This window comes from Bubalus bubalis, chromosome 3 (assembly GCF_019923935.1).
Source record: "Bubalus bubalis isolate 160015118507 breed Murrah chromosome 3, NDDB_SH_1, whole genome shotgun sequence".
Classification (NCBI taxonomy): Eukaryota; Metazoa; Chordata; class Mammalia; order Artiodactyla; family Bovidae; genus Bubalus; species Bubalus bubalis.
Window position 1 is genome coordinate 6,586,668 of NC_059159.1, and position 15,081 is coordinate 6,601,748.

Below are 15,081 nucleotides of genomic sequence, written 5' to 3' on the forward strand. Positions count from 1 at the left end.
AAAGATTTGGGACTTCCCTGGTGGTCCAGTAGTTGGGAATCCGCCTGCCAATGCAGGGGGACACGGGTTCAATCCCTGGCCCGAGAAGATCCCACATGCCTCAGGGAAGTTAGGCCCATGCACCACAACCCCTGAGCTCCAGAGCCTGAGCCCCCAGCAAGGCAAGCCACTGCGATGAGAAGCCCGTGCGCTGCAACGGAGAGCAGCCCCCTTGCTCGCCACAACTAGAGAAAGCCCATACCCAGAAACAGAGACCACGTGCGGCCAAAAATAAATAAACTAACAAAAATTATTTTTTAAAAGCTTTAAAGTGTGTCTAGATTGGCAAAGACCCCCCACCATGGGCCGGGTGTCCAGGGGTCCACCAAGCCCACCTTCTGTTTCACCCATACCTCCTCGAGGAAGACTGGCCTGAACACAGAGAATGAAGATGGGCTCGGGGCAGAGCCCAGCTCCTGTGTTTGTGAGCTGTGCGTTTGTGCTGTACGTTTCCTATTAAAGTCTATGGGTTTCCTGCGCTCCTCTGAGACTGTTTCGTTGGGACACTAGTTTCATTTTTTATGTGTGAGAGGACGACCCATATATTCCAGAGGGTGTGAAGTGACCCTAAATCAAACACAAGAGTTAGACTATATCTGGCAGTGGTGAGTTGGCAGCAAATAGAGGGGAGAGACCTGGAAGACACCTTTTTATGCCCTCACGGAGGTCATGATCGGACTCCCTACATGTAGACGCAAACTGAAAGCGACGGTTGTGCTGGAGGCTCAGTCGCTCAGTCGTGTCCGACTCTTTGCGACCCCATGGACTGTAGCCTGCCACGCTCCCCTGTCCATGGGATTTCGCAGGCAAGGATACTGGAGGGGGCTGCCATTTCCCCCCTCCCCAGGGGATCTTTGGAAGGATGATAATGGGAAAAGCCTTGAGAAACATTGCTCCAGTCTGTGACCGAGGCAGCCCTAGTGCACCCAGACTCAAGGAGGGGAAGTGAGCCCCAAGCCTTGATAGGAGGAGCGCCAAGGAACTTTGAAGTCACACTTTAAAGCTGCCACACACAAGTCTTGATCCAGCACCTTCACATCACATATAAGAACAAGGAGATGTGAAGGGTGAGGGCCCTGGGTGCCCAGTCACAGAGCCAGGTAGCAGAGTCGAATCTGCCCCGGACCAGCATGCGTCTGGCTCACTCACCATCCCCACAGATCCATCTGTGCTCTTGAGAAGGTCAGTTCCTAAGCCTGCTGAGGGCACCATATGGCCCCAGGCATAAATACCAGGCAGATACACAGTGTTCTGAAATTCTCTGCTTTTCTCAGAAATCAGACTGTATCCATAACTTGCATGGATTTACGGACATGTTTTGTTTTGATCATGGTATTTTATTAATGGACTCTCTTGCCCATACATAAACATGAGAGATTTCACCTCCAGCTTCTCTCTCTTTATTTGCCATGCCATGCAGCCTGTGGGATCTTAATTCCCTGACCAGGGATCAAACCCACACCCCCTGCTTTGGAAGCATGGAGTCTCAACCACCGGACCCCAGGGAAGTCCCCCAGCTTCTCTTTTAAAAGTAGCAATGGCTGAAAGCAGTGGACCCACAGTGCCACATCCTCTACATGGCATTAGAGTGTTTTAAACCTTCCCTGGGCTCCCCCGGGCCTCCAGGACACCACTAAAACTTAAAGATTGGAAAGGAAGCATAAAAGTGTTCCTTTTCTCAGATGACATAATTGTCTATGTAGAAAATCCCATGGAATCTACCAAAAAAACAAACTGCTCAACCAATAAATGAGTTCAACCAGATCACAGGATACAAGATCAATACACACACAAAAGAATCATATTTCTAGATCCTAGCAACAAGTTGGTAGAAAATAAAACACTATTCATAACTGCTTCCCCCCAAAGAAGAAATACCTGGGTAAAAATCTAATGGAACCTGCATAGCATCTGTGTGCTAAAAGTTGCAAAATGCTGATGACAGAGGTCAAAGAATATTTAAATTAATTGAGAGCTACACCTCATTTGTGGATGGAAGACTCAACGTGGTAAAATGTCAATTCCCCCAATACTGATCCATGTAATTGCTTGTTTATTGTCTTGCATGTGTCCATGCTCAGTCAGGTCAGTGATGACCGACTCTTTGCAACCCTATGGATTGTAGCCTCCCAGGCTCCCCTGTCCATGGGATTCTCCAGGCAAAAATACTGAAGTGGGTTGCCAGGCCCTTCCTCAGGGGCTCTTCTCTGACCTGGGGATCTAACCGGCCTCTCTTACTGTCTCCTGCATTGGCAAGGAGGTTCTTTACCACTAGCACTTCCTGGGAAGCTCCCAGTCCCTCCTAACTGCAGGCGCTTCAAAGACTCTGTCCTTGGTCCTGAACTCTTCCCTTGACGATTCTCCCTCTCCCTGGGCTCCAGTTTACCACCCCACACATCTTCACTGCAGCATGAATACTCTGCTAACCCACGTCTCTAGCTTCCGACTGTTCCTCTATGCCTGGTAATCCCAGTGTCATGGAGAAAACCAAGCTCTGTATCCCTCTAGCCTGCTCCCGACTTCCCTATTTCTCTCAATGATGCCCTACCCTTCTGGTCTTTCAGGCTTGACATCTCTGTACATCCAGACTCTTCCTATCAGACTATCTTACTCATCAGCTGGGTAAACCTTCCTAAAACATATCCATGACTCCATGTTGATCTGCTCAAATTCATCCAAGCGTCTCAGTCAAAGCCTGAGTAGAAGTTGGAGTCCAAACCCCTTCAGCACACCCCAACCTTACTTTTCCTGGGCCTTCCCAGGTTTTGCAGTTAAAACTGCACTGCCACAACTTCATCCCACCGGAATCTTAAACACACCTCCACCATGCGAAACTGTGTGTGAACCTCACACTCTGCTGATTGGTCTTCTCTGACTGACTATTACAATGAGTATTTTCTGCCTCCCTGTTTTCACTTCTGCTGTTGCTGCTTTGGATATGTTCCTTCCCGCGGCTCCCCAACCCCACCTTACCACCCCACTTGAATGAAAGTATATACCTCCTTGAAGGTCAGTCTCAAATATCACCTCCTCCCACTGACCCAGCCGGTGTGACATAATATTTTCCCCTCTGACATCATGTAGCATTTTGCCTATGACTGCCCCGTGGAGCTTGCTAGCCCTGCCTGTGCTCTACTGACGTGTGAGTTTATCTTCCTTATGAGGTGTATTGCAAGCTCTTCTCTTGCCCATTATTATGCTTCCTATACCACCCTGTGTATATTTTACGGTCATGATTAGTATGTGCCTCTTTAGAATGAGGTTTTCCTTCAGCCGAGTCTGAGGCCAGCCCCACCTCTCCCTGAGATGCCATGAATGTACACACCCTTATGGGAGCCACATCAGAGCTCAGGTTCAGAGAACAGCAGCCCTGCCTGAGAACTCAGTGCTCAGAGGAGCTCTCAAAGGAAAAGGGTCACTATGGATGCAGAAAGGTGAGTGGAAATGTTGACAGACTGTGCAACTCTTGCCTGCATACTTCAGGGAGGGAGTATTGGATATGCATCCAGGAACCAACTGACAACTCCCCTGGGCTAAGGGTGTCTGTGGTTATGGTGGTGTCGTACGATCCCAACGTGGTGAAACATCTCCTTTCCTCTGGGTCCTCTACCCTGTGTTTGAAGCTATGTCTGCCTCTTCTGCAAAAATGGTTAATTGTTGATGGATGGTCTCAACCAGACTTCTCCTAAACTGGATAAACCTGGACTCTCCATTGACTCTATGCACGGGAGACCCTCCAAGTTATTGAATTCCCAGAGTGATATTAGAGGTATCCACTGCCTCCTTCTACCATTACTGCTCCAAACAGCCCCAGAATTTTAACTTGAAGCTGCTCAGTTGTGGCTGAGCTAGACAGAGATGCACTCAGCCAAGTCACACACCGGTCACAAGGACACAAGAAGGTTTGAAGCCCAAGAGGCGTTGGAAAAGAGGAAATAACCCTGAGCTCACAGGACAGCTGCATGAGCAAACTCTGTCAGGACTAAACTCCCTTGGAATTGTCCCAGAGAAGCAGATGGAGCCCTGTGAGCCCAGGACTGAAGCTGGGAGGGTTGTGTCCTCAGGGAGCCTCCTGTCTGCAGGGAGGAGGTGGGCATTTCCCTGGCAATGCTGAACCAAGAAGCTTTTGTGCCAAGGAGAAGAGTAAAATGTCAGGCCTCTGAGCACGCAACTTCCAGAGAATTCTGGCCCTTGGGACGTGGGTGTGAAGTCCAGGAATCAGGAGATCTGGGGAGGAGAAAAGAGAACCCCCAAGCAAGGGCAGGGGTGGCTGAGCCCTTCTTCACCTGAGGACTCAGAACGAGTGTCTTCTAAGATCCAGGACCCTCCCTGGACCAGCGCCCCCAGAAGACCTGAGTCCTTCCAGAATCTAGCAACTGCTGTCCCCCTGCCCTGGAGCCCAGAATCTGAAGGTCTCTCTTGTCCAGTCTGAAGAGCTGTATTCCTGGACAGGGCATTCCTGGGGACAGCACCCTGCACAGTGGACCTCCCTGGTCAAGCTGTCTCTCTCTTCCTCCAGGGCGCCTCTGAGGTCTGTTCACCCAGAGGACAGCCCCAACCATGCCCAGGAACAGGGGCAGCTTCAGGAAGACCAGGAGCAGGAAGTGGACATTGCTGAGCTCGGACCTGTGGGAGACACAGTGACTGGAAATGAGCTGCCTCCCCTGGAGGAGGTCCCAGGACCCTTCCCACCCCACTTCTCCCTGCACCCCAAAACTAAAGCCTAGATAAAGTGAAGTCACTCAGTTGTCTCCAACTCTTTGCAACCCTGTGGACTATAGCCCACCAGGCTTCTCCATCCACGGGATTTTCCAGGCAAGAGTACTGGAGTGGGTTGCCATTTCTTTCTCCAGGGGATCTTCCTGACCCAGGGATAGAACCTGGATCTCCTGGATTGTAGGCAGATGCTTTACCATCTGAGCCACCAGGGAAGTTCCTAGATAACTCAGGATCAAACCCAGAAGAGACCCAAGTCAGGGCAGCCCCTCTCTGGGACTCCTGTCATCATTCCTGCCTCAGGAACTGCCCTTGGGACTCTTCTTAAGGGGAGGGGAGGGAGCAGAGGGAGGAGAGGGACGAGGCAGTGCCCCTTCCAGAAGCGTGTGTCCAAACTCATCCTCTCCATCCCTTTCCCGCACACGTAATTTTCCCTGTTATCGGCTGGCTTCTTGAAACCAGTCCTCACCCACACTTTAAAGCTCTCGCCCCCCATTCCCTTCAGGGTCTGAAAGCAGCATCACAGCCCTTCTGGGTATCTTTGGAAGGAGGAGACAGACCCAAATGTCAGCCTGGAACCAGCGCACCTCCCACAGACCCCACAGGCAGCTCCTGGAAACAGAATCTCTGGTACAGCAAAGAACTTTAGATGCGAGCCTGGGTTAGGGACCGCAGAATCAGGCCCCTGCATCCAGAGCCTGGTGAGAAGGGAGACGGGGAGGGTGGGGATGTGAGGAGGGGCTTCAAGTCCACCTGAAACCGGCCTCCATCTGTGTCCCTGCAGCTGCCCCTCAGGGGAGAGGGTTCACAGAATGGGTGCTATCTTCCACTCTGCATGCAGCTTTGGAGAATATAAACATCAGAACCAGAGCTGGAGGGAAACCCAGCAGAGGGTGAGGTACAAAGGTCATGGCGTGCTGCCAGGCCCCGCCCCAGGGCCCCTAAGGCTGCTGACCCTCCTCCCTCACAGTCTCCAGGCCTGGGGCCCTTACCCTGGGCAGCCGGTTGATATCTCCTTGGTGCTGAGGTTCTGTCCGTCATTCACTGTCAGGGGGCTGGCCGGTACAGCCAGACAGGCGGTGCTCCCTGGGGTGGTACTTGGTGCTGGAGATCAAAGCATGGCTCAGGCATCACTCTTTCCCCAGTCCCACACTAAGCACCCATGTGGCTCTGATGTCACATAGAATCATCCAGTGACCACCACTTTGTACTGAAGCGAATCAGTATGTTCAGGGGTCTCTGCCTCTCTGTAAGGGCAAGGATGGTGCCCTGTGTGGGGTACCTATGGCCCCCAGCCCATGCCAAAGCTGAAGAGTCAGCTGCCTTTCTCCCTGACCATACCCTAGGCTCCTCCCAACACTACTGAGACAGAGGACAAGACAAGACCCAGGACACTGTTCATCCTTGTCGCCCATCCTTGTCCCCAAGCCCACTCTTTTCCCATAAGCTCTGCTGCTGGACCAAAGGGAGCTCTTACCTGGGGAAACAGACACCTCAACCTGGACGGAGGGGTCCCTGGACAACACATCCAGGATCCAGATGGTCTGAATTCGACACCAGTAGGACCCAGCGTCGTTCGTGCTGAGGTTCTCCATGATCACTGTGAAGGTCAGGTTGTCCGCGTGGTCTCTGATGGACACGCGGCCATTCCTCCTTTCTTTCTCTTCTCCTTTGGTCTCCACAATCTTTCGACACACTGTGCCATACTTTCCTCGGCACCAGTATTTATTATGCCCCTTGTATGCCTTCTCATACTGACACCGGACACGCAGAGAGCTCCCCATGGTGCCCGCCACAGAGCCGGGGCCCGTCAGTGACAAACAGCCTGGAAAACACAAGTCAGATCCCAGGACTCCGTCCCAAGAGGCCCCATCTGTTTGCTTGAAGCCCCAGGGGAAGGTTACTAGGGAGGCGTGGACCATTCCAGGCTTGGGGCCGGGGACCTGGAGAGATACCTGGATTTAAGACCTAAGCCAGAGGGTCTGGAGACGGCGGTCAGCAGGGCCAGCTCAGACCCGTGCCCTGTGAACCCAGACAAGCTGCCTGGCTGCACGGGCACCCTGTCCCTGAGAACAAGGGGAGTCGGGCCACGGTTGGAGGTGGGAGTAGAGAGGGCTGGCAGTCCTGCCCTGTTCTTTTTTGTTGTTTGCTTGTTTTGTTTTAATTTAAACTTTTTATTTTCTATTGGGGTATAGCTGATTAACAACATCATGATAGGTGAACAGGAACAATTTGTTTCATGTGAACAGGAAAGGGACTCAACTGTAAATACACAGGTATCCATTCTCCCCCAAACTCCCCTCCCATCTAGGCTGCCCCATAACATTGAGCAGAGTTCCATGTGCTACACAGTAGGTCCTTGTTGGTTCTCCATTTTAAATACAGCAGTGTGTACATGTCCATCCCAAACTCCCCAAGTATCCTCTCCTCCCATCCGTCCCCTCGGCAACCATAAGTTTGTTCTCAAAGCCTGTGAGTCTCTTTCTATTTTGTAAGTTCATTTGCATCATTTCTTTTTAGATTCCACATATAAGGGATGTCATACAATATTTCTCCTTCTCTGACTTACTTCACTCAGTATGACACTCTTTAGGTCCATCCATGCTGCTGCAAATGGCCTTATTTCATTCTCTTTAATATCCCGCCCTGTCCTTAACCCTGCAACCTCTGCCAGGCATGAGGTTTGGGCATGTAACCAAAACACTTTCCTTTGGAGTAAGATTTCTACATCCTGGGTGTTTTGTAATTCAAACTATTTCTTTAAGAGTATAATTTCTTGGGCTTTCCCTGGTGGTCCACTGGTTAAGAATCTGCCTTGTAATGCAGGGGACATGGGTTTGATCTTTGGTCAGGGAACTAATATCCCAAATGCTTTAGCATTAGCATTGAAGAACCCACGCACTGCAGCAAGAGAGCCCATGAGACACGACAAAAGATACCACCTGACAACCAGAGACCTCACGCGCCACAGCGAAGGCCTGAAGAAGCAAATCAATTTTTTTTAAGAGTATAACTTCTTGTTTACTCTGCTCTCCCCATGTTCTCAAGGGAGAAAAAATAAATCTCTGGCTCTCATCACAGACCCTCAGATTTAGAAGGTGGATTATAATATCTCAGCCCAATTTTCTACCTAACCCACAAATATATCAAAAATGTTCATGAAATATGTTGACAAATGCTACCAGGTTACTGGTGTTTGAATGAGGAAGCCGGATTGGATTGGGAAGGAGCTGGTAGGTCTAAGTTATAGGTAGCATCCCAATTCTTGGGTTGGCCAGTGAGCTCACAGAGGTTTGCTAAATTATATATGATTAACATAAAAGAGGGCCTTGTATGGACCAATGATGAGAAGGCATCCAGGCAAGACCAACCCAGTCTGGACACTGAAAGTTAAGGAAAAAAAAGATTCTACTAATTCCAAGAGAGTACTCTCCTCTGTCCTGCTAGAATGTGCCTGGATGCAAGATTAGCAGGTCTTACATGGGACCATATAAATTCGTGTGTGCATTTTTTAAGGAAAGTGTTTGCTGGTTGCTTGAAGTTCACAGGAGCTCAAGTCGGAGAGCAATGAGTTCATAATGGAAACACTAGGTGGTCAGCAGAGCAATGTGCAGGACGCACCTTGAGTGGTTTTGTGACTATCACAGGCTTTGCTTTGTTCTAGATACCCCGTGGGCGTCAGAAAGAGCCCTGGGGAGGAGGCTCATCTGGATTTAATTTTCAGTAATTTCACTTACTGGATACGTCACTAACCCCTTCACGGTCTTATCTGTAAAGTGGGAATGATACTAACTGCCCTGCATGAAGTTACTCAGAGGGGAACAGTAGGAAGCTTCCTTAAAAAACTAAACATAGAGCTACCATGTGACCCAGCCATCCCACTGCTGGGCATATGTCCAGAGCAAACCATAATTCAAAAAGATGCACACACCCCGGTGTTCACAACAGCAGTATTTACAACAGCCAAGACCTGGAAGCAACCTGAATGTCCATCGACAGAGGAATGGGTAAAGATGTAGTAAATATATAGACACACAATGGAGTATTACTCATCCATAGGAAAGAATGAAATAATGCCATTTGCAGCAACATGGATGGACCTGGAGTTTGTCATACTGAGCGAAGCCAGTCAGACAAAGACAAATATCATAGATATTGCTTATCTGTGGGATCTAAACAATGGTACAGAGACAGAGTCACAGAGGTAGGAAACAGGATTATGGTTACCAGGGGAAAAGTTGGGGAAAGGATAAATTGGGAGGTTGGGGTTGAAATAGACACACTTCTGCTGCTGCTGCTGCTGCTGCTGCTGCTGCTAAGTCACATCAGTCGTGTCTGACTCTGTGCGACCCCATGGACGGCAGCGCACCAGGCTCCTCCATCCATGGGATTTTCCAGGCAAGAGTACTGGAGTGGGGTGCCATTGCCTTCTCCCAATATACACACTACTGTATATAAAATAGATAGCTAATAAGAACCTACTGTATAGCACAGGGAACCCTACTCAATACTCTGTAATGGCCTATATGGAAAAGAACCTAAAAAAGGGGGATACATGTATGTGTGTTACAGGCAGATTCTTTACTGCTGACCGCCAGGGAAGCAGCCTGCAAAGCAAGAGACCCAGGCTCGATCCCTAAGTTGGGAAGGTTCCTTGGAGAAGGGAAAGGCTACTACCCAGTCCAATATTCTCACCTAGAGAATTCCATGGACAGAGAAGCCTGGTGGGCTACAGTCCATGGGGTCACAAAGAGTCACACACGACTGAGCGACTTTGACTTACATCCGTATGACTGATTCACTTTGCTATACACCTGAATGGTGTACACAACATTGTAAATCAACTGCAATTCAATAAAGTTTTTTGAAAAGTTGCTCAGGGGGCTGAATTGTGCCATTGATTTGAAAGTGTCTGTAGGTTGTAAAGGGCTTAATAAATATAAGTTCTGTTCTTGCTCATTTTATATCGGAATCCACTTCCTCTGCCTTCATTCTTTTCCTCTCTGCTCTGGAATCGCCCTTGCCATCTTTCTTTATATCCCTTACAACCCTCTTGGATGCCCACCTTAAATTTAAAGTAATCACTTTTTTCCAGACCGTGGTTGTAACCCCAGACGGGTGCACAGGGTGGAGGAGGGAGCTGGGATGAAAAAGAAGAACTGAAATTTAAATCTTTACAAGTGACTTCAAAGTTCCAATCTGAGCCCACATGAAACATCAGCTGCAAATGTTCTCAAGATGGAAAAATGAGGCTGTGGGTCTGGAGAGTTCAGCCAGTTCCACAGAAAGGGGTGGGAAGAAGTTTCCATCTTCAGTTTAACTGCACTGAGGCTGGGGCACTTAGACATTTTATTAGATTTAACTAAGAAGATTTAAACAAGCACTGATATGCTGGTAAACAAGCTCCCTAGGGGAGAAGCCTGATTTGTGGTGTTTGCCAGTTTCCAAGGTATGAATACTCTAGCCCTTGACTGGTTTCTTTCTCCTTTTTTATTTTTTTTTAAACTTTTTATTTTATTTTGGAGTACAGTTGATGAACAATGTTGCATTCGTTTCAGGCTGTACAACAAAGTGATTTAGTTATACATGTGTAATACATTCTATACATATAGTATTTTCCTAATTACATTGTTACATATTGAACAGAACATTGAACAGAGTTCCCTGTGCTGTACAATCAGATCAGATCAGATCAGTCGCTCATTCGTGTCCAACTCTTTGTGACCCCATGAATTGCAGCACGCCAGGACTCCCTGTCCATCACCAACTCCCGGAGTTCACTCAGACTCACGTCCATTGAGTCAATGATGCCATCCAGCCATCTCATCCTCTGTCGTCCCCTTCTCCTCTTGCCCCCAATCCCTCCCAGCATCAGAGTCTTTCCAATGAGTCAACTCTTCACATGAAGTGGCCAAAGTACTGGAGTTTCAGCTTTAGCATCATTCCTTCCAAAGAAATCCCAGGGCTGATCTCCTTCAGAATGGACTGGTTGGATCTCCTTGCAGTCCAAGGGACTCTCAAGAGTCTTCCCCAACACCACAGTTCAAAAGCATCAATTTTTTGGCGCTCAGCCTTCTTCACAGTCCAACTCTCACATCCATACATGACCACAGGAAAAACCACAGCCTTGACTAGATGAACCTTTGTTGGCAAAGTAATGTCTCTGCTTTTGAATATGCTATCTAGGTTGGTCATAACTTTCCTTCCAAGGAGTAAGCGTCTTTTAATTTCATGGCTGCAGTCACCATGTGCAGTGGTTTTGGAGCCCAGAAAAATAAAGTCTGACACTGTTTCCACTGTTTCCCCATCTATTTCCCATGAAGTGATGGGACCAGATGCCATGATCTTCATTTTCTGAATGTTGAGCTTTAAGCCAACTTTTTCACCCTCCACTTTCACTTTCATCAAGAGGCTTTTGAGTTCCTCTTCACTTTCTGCCATAAGGGTGGTATCATCTGCATGTCTGAGGTTATTGATATTTCTCCCAGCAATCTTGATTCCAGCATGTGTTTCTTCCAGTCCAGCGTTTCTCATGATGTACTCTGCATATAAGTTAAATAAACAGGGTGACAATATACAGCCTTGACGAACTCCTTTTCCTATTTGGAACCAGTCTGTTGTTCCATGTCCCGTTCTAACTGTTGCTTCCTGACCTGCATACAAATTTCTCAAGAGGCAGATCAGGTGGTCTGGTATTCCCATGTCTTTCAGAATTTTCCACAGTTTATTGTGATCCACACAGTCAAAGGCTTTGGCATAGTCAATAAAGCAGAAATAGATGCTTTTCTGGAACTCTCTTGCTTTTTCCATGATCCAGCGGATGTTGGCAATTTGATCTCTGGTTCCTCTGCCTTTTCTAAAACCAGCTTGAACATCAGGAAGCTCACGGTTCATATTGCTGAAGCCTGGCTTGGAGAATTTTGAGCATTACTTTACTAACATGTGAGATGAGTGCAATTGTGCGGTAGTTTGAGCATTCTTTGGCATTGCCTTTCTTTGGGATTGGAATGAAAACTGACCTTTTCCAGTCCTGTGGCCACTGCTGAGTCTTCCAAATTTGCTGGCATATTGAGTGCAGCACTTTCACAGCATCATCTTTCAGGATTTGGAATAGCTCAATAGATCCTTTAAATCTCCTTCTTTTCCACCCACTTTTCCAGTAGAGTCTGTCATTACATTGGGCAGGCTCTACATTTTGTGAGGGAACCTAACAAAAAAATTATTCTAAAAGCATGAAGAAAACCCTCTAATTTTTATCCTAGACTTACAAATATCATATACTAATGCATATATGTGGAATCTAGAAAAAATGGTATAGACGATCTTATTTGCAAAGCGGAGCCGCAGATATTGGGAACAAACATAAGGACACCAAGGGTGGAAAGTGGGGAGGATGCGGCGAACTGGGAGATGGAGACAGTCATATACACATCACTATGTATAAAGTAGATGTGAGAACCCACTGTATAGCTCAGGGAACTCTAGTCAGTGCTCCATGGTGACCTAAATGGGAAGGAAACCCACAAAAGAGGGGATATATGTGTACATACGCCTGACTCGCCTGACTGCACTGCGGAAGCCGATGCATCACTGTGAATCAGCTCTGCTCCAATAACAATTAATGTTAAAAATGTGCTCTCATGCACTTTGAATGTCTCTTTAAAGATTTTCTCTTCTGAAAGTTCAACCTTTGAGGAACAATTTGATCATGTTCTTCCAGGAGGGAGTTAACGTGGAAGCTGAGGTTGCCCTTCTAGACTCTTCGTTCATCCCTCCTGACAAATCTTTTGTACCCCTTTCAACTGAGCCCTGACAAACAGAGCGGCTGCTCCTTCCTGAGCTTTCTATGGTCTCCACGCTTTTGCATCAGCTACTCCGATTTTCCACTCAGCTGACTCATTCATCCTTCCAGACTAACTCTCAGTGATGCTTTAGGGAGACCTGTATCCTTCCAGGAGCAGAACCAGGGGCCCTGTGTGCATGCTCATCACCATATGAGCAAACCTCTTCTATAGCAAGTTCCACACATGTCTGACTCTTTACAACCTCATTGACTGTAGCCCTCCAGGCTCCTCTGTCCAGGGAATTCTCCAGGCAAGAATACCGGAGCAGGGGACTCCCCTGGTGGTCCAGTGGTTAAGAATCTGCCTGCTAAGACAGGGGACATGGATTCAGTCCTGGGTAGGGAAGATCCTACATGCTGCAGGGCAAGTACTGAGGCTGCACAGCTTGAGCCTGTGCTCTGCACAAGAGAAGCCACCATAATGATAAGCCATGCACCACACAGAGCAGCCCCTGCTCGCCGCAACTAGAGAAAGTGGCAAAGACCCAGTGCAGCCATAAACAAATTCTTTTTTTAAAATTAAAAAGAATACTGGAGTAAGTTGCCATTCCCTTCTCTGGGGAAATCTTCCTAACCCAGGGATCGAATCCGCATCTCCTGCATTACAGGTAGATTCTTTACTGTCTGAGCCACCAGGGAAGCCCGAGTTTCATGCAGCAGCATAGTAACTTGACACCTTCATTCAATCACGAGTCCCTGAGTGCAGAAATTGCTCTGAATTACTGCATCCAGAACAGTCCTGGCACACAGTTGGTGCTCAATAAGTGTGTGTAGGCACACAGTTGGTGCTCAACAAGTGTGTGTAGGATCATAAGATGAATGTTTGAATGTATCAGAGGATATACAGACAGATGAATTGATGTGTCCCTCCCATTTCTGCTGATGCTCTGCCTCTGGCTTGAACCCAGGACAGACCTTCTACCCTTCCACGGTCCTGCCCTCTGCAGTACCAAGTTCCCAAAAGCCCCAGCCCCACTCACCTGGGAGGCAGAGAAGGAGAAGAGCTGAGGGCAGCCACATGGTCCTATCTCCCTGGCAGGTGGCCCCAGAGGATCCAGGTCCCGGCTGAAGTCTAGGCGCCGACAACGGAGCCTGGGTCACCCGCCTTCCACTTGTTCAACATTCCTTTGTGTTACTTGCTCATCTACTTCCTTTATAGTTTCTTAGCTACTTCCTAATTTGAAGCCTTACTTAGAAAAAGGGGAAGGGTGGCAAGAGACACTTCAGAGAACAGACAAATCAACGAGAGAAATCTACCAATTTTTTTGTCCATTCAGTGACAATATAAGGTTTGAGTCACACCTTGAGCCTTCATGATCTCAATCTCTAGATATAAAGCAACAGAGAACCCCCTGGCCCCTCGCCTTTCCCTTTCTTCCCTCCTCTCTGGCTGCCTACTTTTGTTGTTGCTGTTGTTTTGTTTTGTTTCTGGACACACCACATCACATGTGGGATCTTAGTTCCCTGACCAGGGATCGATTCTGAGGCCCCTGCACCAGGAGTGCAGAGCCTTAGCCACTGGACCATCAGGGAAGTCCCTTCTCCTGTGTCATTCCTTCAACACTGATAACAGCGGGAGGGAGGCTATGGGTCTCACGTTATTTGATCCACCAAGAGGATCAAACAAATTTCCAGTCCCTTCAGTCTTGCTTTTCTGTTGTTTTATTCTGCTTTCTTTTTTTTAATTCCTCAATATGATCCTGGAGTTGTTTATAAAGTAAAGGAAATTTGAGTAAGCAAAATCAAGTGCTGATGCCTTAAAATATATATAAAATATGACTAATGTGGTCACATTTCACTAAAATCCAATAAGAAAGTGCACCCACTGTGGTAGATGAGTCAGTACAGAGACTTCCTCCTAGACCCAAATAGGAATTCTGTATAAAACACAACCCTGAAAGTTGTAATATATAACTGAGGTCAAAATCATGCAAAGAACATCCTCAAGTGCCAGAAATGTAAAGGGAATTGAAGGCCAAGACCAGGAGTGGGACCTGATACCGAACAGCTAATGGAAACTATTAGAAATGGATAGCTCTCTTTCAGGAGGAGAGTGGCTGGCATTTAAACAGCCACTCGGGACCTGGAGGTCCAGTAGCATTCCCAGTGCAGGGGGTCTGGGTTCGACGACATGCCACAGCTAAGACACACACAGCCAAATAAATCAATAAATATCCAAATAAATGAAGAAACAACCACTCAGGGCCAGAAGCCGATGTCTCAGGTCTATATTAGGCAGGAGCTGGAGCTCCCTGCCAAAATCTGGGATCCGTAAAGAGACCCTACAGCCTCAAATCAGAGTGAAGGGAAGCCTCGTGGAATCATGACACCATCCTGACCCCTTACAGCCACGTATTAAAGAGTCTCCCATAGAAACGGAGACCTAGGTTGGACCACATACAAATGTGAGCTTCAAAGTCCCAGTTTCTCATGACATGACAAATACAGACGTAATATAGATAAACTTCCCGGCGATCCAGTGG

General features: G+C 47.9%; 2 protein-coding genes across 2 annotated transcripts in view; both read right to left on the reverse strand.

Moving 5' to 3' along the window:
* The window catches only part of CD300LF (CD300 molecule like family member f), a 113,746-nt gene that overhangs the window by 32,538 nt on the left and 66,127 nt on the right, over nt 1-15,081 (reverse strand). The window lies entirely within an intron of this gene.
* Nucleotides 1,360-13,746, reverse strand: CD300E (CD300e molecule). The gene is made up of 4 exons (XM_006045202.4): nt 13,579-13,746; nt 6,233-6,580; nt 5,748-5,859; nt 1,360-4,665 (listed from the first exon to the last, which is right to left on the reverse strand). Exons 1-4 carry the CDS (start codon nt 13,616-13,618, stop codon nt 4,350-4,352), a joined length of 816 nt encoding a protein of 271 aa, XP_006045264.2. The 5' UTR covers nt 13,619-13,746; the 3' UTR covers nt 1,360-4,349.